Genomic DNA, 13,112 nt, shown 5'->3' with positions numbered 1-13,112 from the left:
TTCTTCCTCTGTGCTTTATATCATGTTAAACTTTTAGAGCTGTTTGATAGTTATTTAAATTCCTCAATGCTTTTAAAAAATTATAGAGATATTGCACCAACCAGTTGAATATTCAGTAGCATTCTACTTTATCAATATGTAAGCTCAAATATTTAGTTCATACATAAAAATGGATGTTTACATAAACCTGAATATAAATCTTTTGAAGATGCTTTAAACCTAAAGAATAGCAAGGATAGCACAAAGTTGTCTGAAATGCAAGGTTTGTTGTCAACGGTGTAATTTGCTTCATTGAAGAGTGAAAGTAAATACATAAATCCAAATACATAACAGCAATGTCCAGAGAAAAAGAATGCATCTCTGTGGTACATAAATACATCCCTAGCCTTCACCTACCGTGCTGTTGAAGACTTGTGATTGGACGCTCCAGGAAAGTAATCGAGCAACGTCAACATAAAACGATTAATATTCATGAACTATTAACATTCGTTTAATTTCACCAAAGGTCTCTCTAAAGAGACCCAAGCGTTCACTGCGTGAAGTACACAAGTATATTTATGCACGCTATATGTTCTTTTCTTAATCATTTTTAAACTTAAAAAATAAAAGAAAAAAGAAATAATTAGCCTAATGTGTGTATGTATGCAATGCAGTCACTCTCTGACACTATAACTTGTTATATTGCTTTTTCACTCTGCTGAAACAGCAAAATGAATGAAATGTGATGAGGTTAGATGCACATGGCCACACAGGGCCTTACTGAACTTACTGAATATTCTTCAACTAAATAAGCAAATAAATAAATAAAGGTGTTTAACTTGTAAGGCTTAAATCTTTGCAATTAGTAAAAGAGGAAGGTGTGAGTGACATTGGCTCTTTCAAGACACTTATACAAATTTGCATAGAGCTGGATTGTATTATTATAACCAGAAATAAAGAATTAGATGCCAGGTGTGAATCAACTGAGATTCACAAGATACACAATATTAAAATATTAAAGCAATTGGTCTCATATTAGAGAATTTGATGGCAGAATGTCTACATTGGAAAAACCCAAAATGATGGCAGAAATTAAACCGCTATTAAACATATTAAACAAAACAAAAATTAAACAATATTAAACAAACTTTGCGTTCTTAAAGCAGGCTTTCAAGAGCAATGTTCCAAACTCTAATTAAACTGTTGAAGGTAAATGCCTATATGATATTAATCAGAAACGTCAATTCAATAACATGTTCAGCACATAGATTTTCAAGATAATGTTACATGGACCTAATTTTTGCTTGCCCTATGAGGACAGATAATATAAAACCTTTCAAATATTTGTAATATTCATAATATTTATATTTAATAATGTAACCTGTTGGGTTACACATATTAGCAAATGTATTCTGATTACTTTTTGATCACTTTTAAATTACTTTTGATCTAACATAGATTTGAATGGGATTGTTGTTTACTACATTGATAAAAAAGAGAGAGGAGAAAGAAAGAAAATATATTCTATTCTTTGTTGTCAACATCATCAATTTCATTAAACAGTAGATTAGATCAGGTTAGGGTAATGACAGAACTGTAGAGTTGAAAAGATAATCATAAAAATGTCAAATTAAAACAATAAAACGTTTTAAAATAAGCAAAATAAAACATGAAAAGATAAAAAAAAATGCTGATGTGATTAACCAACTCTAATTTGTTGTTAAATAATAGAAATAATCATTTAAAATCTCAGGACTTTAGTAAATATTTTAGGTCAAGGGGGTTCGGATGACAAAAATGTATCTGAATTATATGAACAAACATTAATAATCATGAAATCAGAAATGACAACACAGCCAAAGTCCTCCAGGTTTGAATGATTTTTGTGCAGACTTCTAGAATCAATACTTAGTGATGATGACTGGATATAATGAAGACATTTTACATAGGTTTCCATTAACATTCAAAGTTAATCATCTCATACATAGTCAATTGGTAAGTAATCAGTAATTAACTGAGTTGGGCTTTTGTTCCCAAATTCAAATATCTGATTTTAAAAGGGTCTCTTTAAATCACCAAATAAAAGACTTTTAGCAGATTCTATATTCATATTCAAGGTTCCTAGCAATCTGTCAGCTATTGTATTGCACAATCAGTCACAAGCTCTTCCTGATGTTCTCTCTACAGCTCATTTTGTGTCTGAGACTGGAATCTGTTACATGATTTACACATTAGGGACTTCACTTTAAATTTATCCTGCTCATCATTTGAGAGCTCATGGAATAATATAAAGTAGAGATAAATCTAGAACAATAAACTATAGTTCAAGCACAATGGTTGTCATTTCTTGAACCATCATAACCTGACCAGGACCCATTCAGCTAAATCAGCAAAAGCAGAGCACAATCCCTATAATAAATAGGCAAAAATTCAAATAGTTGTCTTCTCTTTAGATATGGGATGCCAAAGTCCAGATGATGAGATTTTCCCATGACTTTCTGACTCATGGCTTCTTGTGAATTGGTGAGGTAAAATTTGTTTAAAAAAAAAAAATATATATATATATATATATATATATAAAAAGATCAAATACACAGTAAAACTAATAATGTGACATATTGTTATGATTTAAAACAACTATGTTCCACTTAATATATTTTAAAATGTAATCTTTCCTGTAATGTCAAAGCTGAATTGTCAGCCTGTCTTCAGTTTCAGACAATCCTTCAGAAAATACATTCTAATATGCTGATATGCTGTTGCTTAATAGTTTTGTGTAAAATGTGATGCATTTTTCTTTGACGAATAAAGTTCAAAAGAACAGCATTTATTTGAAATCTTTTGTAATATTATAAATGCCTTTGCGTTCACATTCGATCAATTTAATGTGACCAAATTTTTGAACAGTAGTGCATATCTTCTACTAGTAAATCCACTGCAGGAAAACTGTCTGTATAGTGCATACATTACAGATACATACTGTACATTTCAAAGCTTAATTCTGAGTTAAGAATCCACACCACAAATTAAATGAAAATATATTTAAATATTTAGATATGTACATTTAAAAAAAAACTCTTACAAATGATACATTTTACAAAATGTGGATAACATTAAAAGAGAGGAGAACAAAACATATTTAAAAGAGAATATATTAAAATATTTTCTTAAATATTTTGGTCACTGATGCTTTGACTCTGTTATGTCTTAATCTTTGGATTAATTACAAGTTTTTTTTACAAAATATTGTAAATAGTATTTTTACACAAAATGTATTATATACACAAACATTTGATAATTATAACTTGGAGTGTATAGATAAAGTGTCCCTTCCTGTGTGTGCACCGCACTACCTCCGCATTGTCACACATTCTGTCACAGTTATCTTCCATGTGCTATCACACCATGTAGAGTCAATTCAACCTTCATGCAGGCTATAAAATAAATAAATAGAATCTGTGATATATAAGCACTCACCAGAAACTGTATTCAGTTCAGAACAGTTGGTCTGTTTTAAAAGTTCAGTAGGTGCCTCTCAACAGGTGAGTCAGTTCAGCTATGATCCAGCAGATGGCACAGTGTTGTTGTTTATGGATCATGTACTTTCTCCTCAGTAAGTCTCTGATCTCTGGCAAAGTGCATGGCCCTCCATTGTCTTGAAGTTGGACCATTGTTAAAATTGATTGGGCCTGTCTGGTCCCATTATACAAGATTAGAAGTCAGTCTTTCAGTCTCGCACCCCTTTGCCATCTCTGCAATCAGCCACTCCAGCTTGCCAGTTAGCAGAAACCCAAAGTGCTTCAACACCAAACCCAAATCCTTAGAGGGCAGACCCAGACATAGCTCTGCCTGGGGCCCTACCTGCTCCCCCTGTTGGACGAGACAAAGATGGACAGATAAGGAAAATGGTGGTTGAGCTAAAAATAGTCATAGCTTGTTGAAGCAGGGAAAAACAGAAAGGATTTTTACGGACGCAAATGACTGAGCTACTTTGGAAGATTACTGGGTCATCGCTGAGCTCACTGAAAACACCAGCTTTGATTCTCACATGAAGTAGGTTAATTATGTTTTGCAAATACATAAGAAATAAGCAAAAAACTGCAGTCCAGCATCTCCCCACAGTACGTGCTTTAATCATGGAGTGGCGGTATGTATATTTTATCAGCAGGGAATGGCTGTAATGCACTTCAGAGAGCACCGTGTTCCCATCATTCTCACTGGTCAAATATGTCGCTATCTTCCCTTCTTTCCTGGGGAAGGAAGGCACAGGTCACATGAACTCAAAGTCACCAAGATGACGTGACAAATCAACAAAGATTCCGGGAAGGCAGGATATTTTCATTGATAGCTACATAGTACACCAACCACATCCACATATGGGGAAAACTCCATTTACGTCTTTAAGCTAAAAAAATGTCCAAGTAATTTTTTCCCCCTTTACTGTCACCTGTTCACTTGTTATATAATATAAAAATAAAGTTACAAAAATGTGATTACATTATATTACAATACATTATAAGCCTATTAGTTTTGAATCAACAGTTACAATTGTCTTAGGATTAAATAAAAATAATATTAATAATTAAATATGATACATATATGTAATAAATTTGTATTATATATATATATATATATATATATATATATATATATATATAGATATATAGATATATATATATATATAGAGCATAAAAAATATTTTTGTTTCCCATTATGTCTTATTAGTAATTAAATTACTATGTAACATTTGCTAATTAATATATTACATTGTTAAATATAATGATATTAAATAATAGAAAAATAATAATCAACAAAAATAATATTTGGAACATTTAGCTAGTATATATATATATATATATATATATATATATATATATATATATATATATATATATATATTAATTAGATGTAGCCTGCCATTACTGCATTTATTGTAATAATTAAATTATTATGTGAATAATTATATATTTTTTCTCTTGAATTGTTATATATTTATTGATTGATTGTTGACTAGTTATATTTTTGCATAACACAGAGCATATACAGTAGACTCTATTTTGAGATTAGTAGATCTATTCTTGTGAGGTCAGATGTTGTAGTCAGTCCTGTGGTAAATCCTATGCCCTCATTCTTCATTCTGCAAGTCAATATCTGCTCCTATGTGAGTGATTTCCTCAAGAGGCTCACAATCTGTCTGCATGCTTTAAGTCTTTGTGCCAGTATCTATCTGAGCTTCAGCACAAGGTTGAACTGGTCATCCTTACTTCAATGTGGAGTAGTCTTACTACATGCAAGTAGTTGTTGATACTGTGCTCCAAGCGCTCCAGCAGAGTGAGTCCACAGCCAGGTTGGCTGAGTGTCCTGGCAGACCGCACATCCTGCGCTAGAGTCCCCAAAGACAGCAGGATCTCAGCCCTCTGCTCATGCACCTGGAACACAAACACAGGTGTCTCAAAGAGTGTGAGCCCGAGAGCAGCGTGAGTGGGTTGATGCTGTAATGGAGGGAGTGTGTGGGAGTGGGTTGCATTGAACGACTCACTGATTTTCTCTCCCAGGTTGCTTTGTGAATTCTGATGCATGGTAATTTAATATCAGACGGCAGAGCATCAACAGCACTGCAGACAACCTGTAAAGGGAGTGAAAACACAGCCTTTCAAATGTCTCACCAGTGGATAGACAAGCAGAGATGTAGATGCTGAGAAGCCAGAGTGCTGCAAAATGTCAAACATACACAGAGTCAAGTCAAAAAGAGAATGGATGGTGCCAATACGAAAAAGAGAGTAGAGAATCAAGCCAGACAGTTAACATGCAAATAGGTAGACTGACAGATACCTGTGAAGTAAAGTGTAGCATGCAAACATCTAATGAGGCTTAGCTATAAATGGGAAAAGAGTAACTTGGTATTGATTCTTGCAGTTTTTTAGTGACGTGACATTCAGCCAAGTATGGTGACCCATACTCAGAATTCCGTGCTCTGCATTTAACCCATCCAAAGTGCACACACACACACACAGTGTGAACACACACCCAGAGCAGTGGGCAGCCATTTATGCTGCGGCGCCCGGGGAGCAGTTGGGGGTTCGATGCCTTGCTCAAGGGCACGTAAATCGTGTTATTGCCGGCCCGAGATTCGAACCCACAACCCTAGGGTTCCCCTTTTACTAAAATAAACACAAATATATGGTGGTGACTTGAAAATTATATTTTCTTTTATTCAAGTCAGATGAATATCTTTCAGACCTTGTGCTCAAATAAAATGGCTCAGCTGTCCTTGTAATGATCTCTCATGAGTTACTATGGTGTAAGCTAAGAATTTAAACACTGGGCCACATAAAAACATCCAAAAGACCCATTTTACACCAAGGAGGATAACTATAACAATAGCAGCATAGAGTTATGATATCACTGGAATCACTTTCTAATTTTTTTAACTAGCTGATGAATGGTAAAAACATCAGAACAGCCAATCAGAATTGATCCTCCTTTAAAGAGATCAAGCATTTAAAGTACAAAATGACACAACTGCAGACTGTGCTCATAAACACAACATTATGCATTGGTGTGGACACTGATATAGTTATCATTATAGTTATCGTTCTTGGTATAAATGGGTCTTTAAAAAAATAGAAAAGACTGGAAGTAAAAGAACTTTTTACATCTGAAGTAGATTTCTTACCATTTCCACTTGTAAGTCCTTCACCTTGTTCATCATTCTTCTGGCCTCGCTGTCACACACAAAGTCAATTGGTCTAGTGTGAACGTGAGACAGTTCAGAGGCAACCATGCTGAACACTACTACCAGCACTCCTATAAGACAACCAATCCAATGAGAAAATGTGAGTCTGGAATTCATTATGTAACTCTGGGGAATACAATGATGAATAAAGTCACAAATGTGCAATACTCAATAACACTTTACAATAACTACATTTACATGATTACATTATAAAATTATTAAATCAAAAGTAAATAGTTACATGAAATGGCTCTCTTTAATATTTGATTTGTGATTGGCTGGGGCACTGAGTGGTCAAATATTTTTCTATAGTAAAGTGCAACAGCACGTCCACTTTTTCAAAAAGCTTGATTCTGGAAGTATTTCCCCCTTCATTTTTCCCAAAGACATTAAAGTCTTCATTAAAAAGGTGTAAGCCACGAACCAAACCAATCAGCTATGAGTAGTCAATTTTAAGCAAAAAAGTACTTGAAAATCAGACATAAAGATAAAGGTATGTGTACTTTAATGAGGGCTTTAATGATGGAAAGAACAACAATTCCATGAATCACTGAAGACACCAAATTTAAAACAATGGGTAATTATAAAACTATTGATTTAAAGATTGATTATATAGCCTAGGGAATCAGATTCTAGCATTCAACATGAATGACATACTAGAATATAAGTAGCATGTTGGTATGCTGTACCAAATTAAGTGTTACTCTACATCACAGTGCTTCAAAGGAATGGGCAAATCCTGGATAATGTAGTTTTCCAATAGAAATTCTGTGGTAAAACACAATTATAAAAAAAAATTAAAATAAAAAAAAAATCAATTGAAATAATGGGGATTGATAACGTCAACAAAAGCATATGCCATTGATTAACAAACTTGTCGCCTCTGCTCTGAACTCTGCACAGATGCACAGATAAACATCAAATTTTCATTTCTGGGTGAACTTTCTCTTTAAGACTTCTCTAGTAAAAGTTTGTCTCAGCAGCTGATAACTTCAACAAAAGCATATGTCATTGATTAACAAACTTGTTACCTCCAGGTTTACAAGCTATTGTTAGAAATCAATTGCCCAATGGAGAAAATGAATGGGATTTTTACTTCTATGCATCTTATTTTGCAAGTAAGCTATTTTCTGTGACTTCTCATTCATTAGCCGCTATAGGTAAACAACTAGAAGAAGATCAAAGTGCAGTAAATGGTAAAAACTATTGCTACCAACAATTTTAAATTTACTACATATGATGAGAAAGACCAGTCTGCAATATCAGGTAGGCCACGTCCACTACTATAAGTTGGATAATGCTAATGTGTACCATTGCCCATGGCAGTACACCAGTGCTACAGTAACCTACTTTAGTGTTTTAAATATTCATTTGAGTTCATTGCAAGTTACTCAAAATGGTTAACAAATGTAATAAAAAGTATTTATTTTAATGTATGTATAGACAGACAGGTAGAATAAACCAATTAACAGATGCCAACCAGAAGGCACACAACGTCAGGTGACCAAAATTCTATGTCAGTTTAACGTGTAATGTCAAATTTAATTTGGTCAGTGTCCAATACCAATTTCAGCTGATGTTGGTATTTGTTGTTTTTAGGTTGTGTACCCAAAAACCAACGTTAAGTCAACGTCAAACTGGCGGCAAATACTGACTATTTTCATTCTCAACCAAAATGCAAAGTCTGTCCACCATCATGTCCGTCGTCAACCTGATGCTACATTGACATCCTGTACCTGCTGGATAGAAGTTCAGGGCCCATATTCACAAAACATCTTAAAGCTAAAATTAGCTCATAACTCGCTGATTTAGGAAAAAATCTTAAAAATATGGCTGTGTCAGTCCTAAATTTAGGATTCCTAAATTTTTGCTCTATTTTTCTATTTAGTATTTTACAAAGCATTTTAGTGCTAAATCTAAATTTGTGAAACATTTGGAGTAGTGAAGAGGACTTCTAAGTCACTAAACCAAACCACAAATTATCTTAAAAATGGCTGGTGCTGGCAATTTGGATTTGGCGGTTATCCCAACTCCAGATTTTCATTTGATCATATCCTTGTTTTCATAAACCAGTTGGGCAAGAAGTAATAGCTGTTTTTGTAATCAGTTTGGTTTTATTTTACATTTGCATGTCATACTATCAGCCATGATTATTCTACTCTGTTAATTAAGAGGCTGTTTATATGCATAAATCCACTAATTCTTTACATGAGCATAGCCTACATGTAAGAGGCTGACAATTAAAAGAACAAATTCTTGTTTAATTAGTGACACTTAGCCTGCATTTAAAAAAATATATTTATTTGAATGTGGCAATTAAAATTATTATTTTTAAATCTTTATTTGAATATGAGAACATAAATCTCTGACAGAGACCCCTCCTCCTCAGCCAATCACTATGTGAATAGTTAGTAAGCATCATCCATAGCAATGAGGTCAACTCTGCCTTTTCTCTTAGCTTAAAGGGATAGTTCACCCAAAAATTTAAATTTGATGTTTATTTGCTGATAGATTTCTTCGGTAGAACAAGAATTAAGATTTTTAACTCAAACCTTTCCTGTCAGGCAGTCATATAATGTAAGTGGATTGGAATCACGGCTTTGAGAGTCAAACAAACATACACAAACAAAACCAAATTAAATTTGGCTTGTGACGATACATTGATGTGTAAAGACACAAATCGATCAGTCTGTGCAAGAAAGTGACCTATAGTTTTTTTTCTCCAAACTGTCCTGAGCACATCCTGAGCGCGTTCTCAACAGCTGATGTCTGACACGTCTTCTTCTTGCTTTATGGTAGTGATGTCCGATTCGTGAACGAATCGTTCAATTTAACCGGCTCTTCTTAGTGAACCGGTTGAACCAGTTCACCAAATCGAACTGAATCGTTTGAAACGGTTCACGTCTCCAATAAGCATTAATCCACAAATTACTTAAGATGTTAACTTTTTTAACGTGACTGACACTCCCTCTGAGTCAGAATAAACCAATATCCCGGAGTAATTCATTTACTCAAACAGTACACTGACTGAACTGCTGTGTAGACCGAACTGAAGATGAACACCGAGCCAGATGACGAACGAACATGCCCACTGCTGGAGCAGTTCTCGTTCTCGAGTCAAGAGCCGGTTGCATCGGTGTTCGGATCACCAGTACACTGAACTGAGAATCGTTTCTGTCGGACGCGTCCGATTTGAGAACCGATGAGCTGATTCTCGTTCTCGAGTCAAGAACCGGTTGCATCGGTTTTCGGATCACCAGTACACTGAACGAAAACCGTTTCTTTCGGACGAGTCCGATTTGAAAACCGATGAACTGATGCTACTGCGCATGCGTGTAAAGTATTTCGGAAAGTGTGATAAAAGATCTATGTACATTTTTATTATTATTATTTTTCTTTTTTTTTTTAAGATGAATGTTTCTAATCTGTATATTGTAGATTATGTATAGGCCAGAGGGGGTTTCAGGGAAGTTGGACAAGAACTCTAAAGACTCTATGTTTAATAGGAATAAGGGATGATTTATGAAATATGTGTACTGTATTTATAGTTAATGATGACACATTCACAAATTGAGTTTGTAGTAAACAGAACATGAACACGAGTAGAGCAGCTGATTATACTGAACTGCAGCACGTGCCGGTTAGAGTGATTCTCGTTCTCGAGTCAAGAACCGGTTGCATCGGTTTTCAGATCATCAGTACACTGAACCAAAACCGTTTCTTTCGGACGTATCCGTTTTGAGAACAGAGGAGCTGATGATACTGCGCATGCGTGATTCAGCGTGAAGCCGACTGACTCACAGCGTCTGAACCGAACGGATTCTTTTCGTATTTGATTCTGAACTAATTCTGTGCTAATGTTATGAGCGCAGGTAAACCGAGGGCTTGAATGAAGGGGCAATCTTGCGAAACGTAAGTTCATTTAATAACAAATACATCGCAATGGTTTATGTGGTTTTTGCGCTGATGACACCTAATTTATTTACTTTATATCTTCAAGACTTAAATCCTCATATGCATATGCATCCTCATATTATTGCTGTTACTGTATTTGGGTGCGGTGTTGCAAAACTTAATTGTAAACTTTTCATGATTATGAGGTTTTTAACTGACTAAAGTTATGATTACTGACTTTATATATTTGAATGTTTGATAGACGTGACGCCATTACGTCATCGCCAATGACGTCATTACGCCGAGCGTAAAAGAATCGGTGAACCGGTTTTTTCAACCGGTTTATTGAATCGAACCGTCCGAAAGAACCGGTTCGCGGAAAAGAATCGAACTTCCCATCACTACTTTATGGTGGACTGCAGACCTATAAGTGCATTACCGCCACCTATCTCTTAAGTGGACCATTGACACTCCTAATTATGTGTTATATTTGAGGTTGTAGCTAGAAGGGACAAAGCTACAGGAAACCAAGAATATTTTTCCCCTACCTATTAGATTGTGTTTTATTACTCTATACCAACCCCAACCCTAACCTACCCTAACAATAATGCAGATACATTAAATATTGTTGTAAAGAAAACGATATTGATGTGCACATGCACAACAAACCTTGGTAGGACAATCTGACAGGTAGGATAAAATGTCCGGCTGATTGTTTTGTGTCTTTAAACAGCAATGTATCATCACATTTTTACTCTCAAAGCCGTTATTCCCACCCACTTACATTATATGACTGACATACTGCAACAATTTGAGTTAAAAGTCTTTGTTTGTGTTCTACTGAAAAAACAATGTCTCATACATCTTGGATGCCCTGGGGGTAAGCAGATTAACATCAAATTTTCATTTTGGGGTGAACTATCCCTTTAAGACTTCTCTAGTAAAAGTTTGTCTCTGCAGCTTTAGAGTAAATCCTAGCTAAAAATGTTTACTGCTATTTAGGAGATTTCTTAGTGATAACTAATGGTAAGTGCACTGATAAGATAGCCTAAAATGTTTTGTGAATACGTGCCCTGGAGTCTACAATTCCAAAACGAAAACATTAGAACCGGTGAGTGATACACAGCAAAAAGATGAGATGACGTACAACAGAGTCGTGTTTCACTTGATCTAGATTTGCTAGTTAAAAAGAAATGAATCAATACCGCAGGCCTATTTATCCAGTGTTCATTTTGTTACGGTTTCTGCATTATAATGACCATTTTAGCTGAAGTTTTAAAATAATCTGCATGTCACCCGTGCAAATAGCTAGTCATTACATTAAAATAGGTTTATACACAATAGGTTTATTTAAATGACCAGACCCAAAACTCAAATTTATCAGCACTTTATAAATACTTTTTTTTATATATATAGAGAAAGTGTTTTAAAAGCAGCTAACAATCTTCACGAACAGTTCTCTAAAAGGAAGCCGTCATTCATGCGTACTTACTTAAATCCATGCCGTTACAACATGAGAGCTCTTCTTTTGCGTTGCTTTCCATTGGAGAATGTCTTTTTTGAAGAAGTAACGCGAAAACGCCCATCGAGATGTGCGCTCCTGCACGATATTGACTACATTCACCATTCGCCCCCACACTTTTTGAATGATGAATCTTCCTTTCCAGGCTGGGACGTTTGTTATCTCGTCTCTAAACATGCCCCGACGTCCCTGTAGTGAGTCACTGCACACCGAAGCCAAAATAAAAAGTGAGGGTAACCCTTAGGGTTGTAGCTACATACTGATGCAATTCTAAATAAATAAACATTTTTTGAACAGACTTAGGTAGGCCGAACAAACAAAAGTTTGTTCAGGTTAATATTTCATAATGTGACCAGTCTTCTGCTTTAAGTGTGGATTGCCACATTCAGTAGGACATGCTTTGTATGTATTCCTTCATTTATTTACCTCCACACGTATTCACACTTCATATTTTACTTATAATATTTTTATTAAGTGTGCTAGTAAATATTTGCTGTTTTCTTGAATTTATGTGTATAAAAATGTCATTGTGCACTAAGAAGTACAGTATTATATTTACTGTCACATGTACATTTACAGTATGCATTACATTTGAAAATGTCAACCCACAAAGCTGAAAAGTTTAATTGTCCCTTTTTGTGAGTAAAATCAAAGTGGTGCCAAAGTCACCACCTGTAATGATATTACTCTTAAAATATTTAATGTACTTATTAATATCACAGAATAATATAAAAATTGTATATGATCCAGTGTGTAATAAGACAGATTGATGGCAACAAAAGGTGTTATCAGTCTATCTATTTGGACAGTAACATAATGATACAAACATATTTAAAGGGATCTCTGTGTTTTTAAGTGTTCAAGGGCTTATAGAAAGCAGGTGTGTGTATGAATCAGCAGAGCTGAATGAGTGTGCTCAGACGGCCTACTTTCATGACCAGCCTTCTGGTGTCTCTGTCCCTTTGCGAGTTATCAGAAATA

The 13,112-nt window shown here is 34.8% G+C and overlaps 1 protein-coding gene across 1 annotated transcript; it reads right to left on the bottom strand.

Moving 5' to 3' along the window:
* Positions 1–2,876: 2,876 nt before the first annotated feature.
* Positions 2,877–12,332, bottom strand: thpo (thrombopoietin). The gene is made up of 5 exons (XM_059500925.1): positions 12,102–12,332; positions 6,656–6,786; positions 5,519–5,605; positions 5,244–5,408; positions 2,877–3,849 (listed from the first exon to the last, which is right to left on the bottom strand). Exons 1-5 carry the CDS (start codon positions 12,193–12,195, stop codon positions 3,682–3,684), a joined length of 645 nt encoding a protein of 214 aa, XP_059356908.1. The 5' UTR covers positions 12,196–12,332; the 3' UTR covers positions 2,877–3,681.
* Between the last annotated feature and the right edge of the window lie 780 nt (positions 12,333–13,112).

The sequence above is a fragment of the Carassius carassius genome, chromosome 20 (assembly GCF_963082965.1).
Source record: "Carassius carassius chromosome 20, fCarCar2.1, whole genome shotgun sequence".
Taxonomy (NCBI): Eukaryota; Metazoa; Chordata; class Actinopteri; order Cypriniformes; family Cyprinidae; genus Carassius; species Carassius carassius.
The sequence above is the reverse complement of the archived record's forward strand: the minus strand, read 5'-3'. Positions and strand labels throughout refer to the sequence as shown.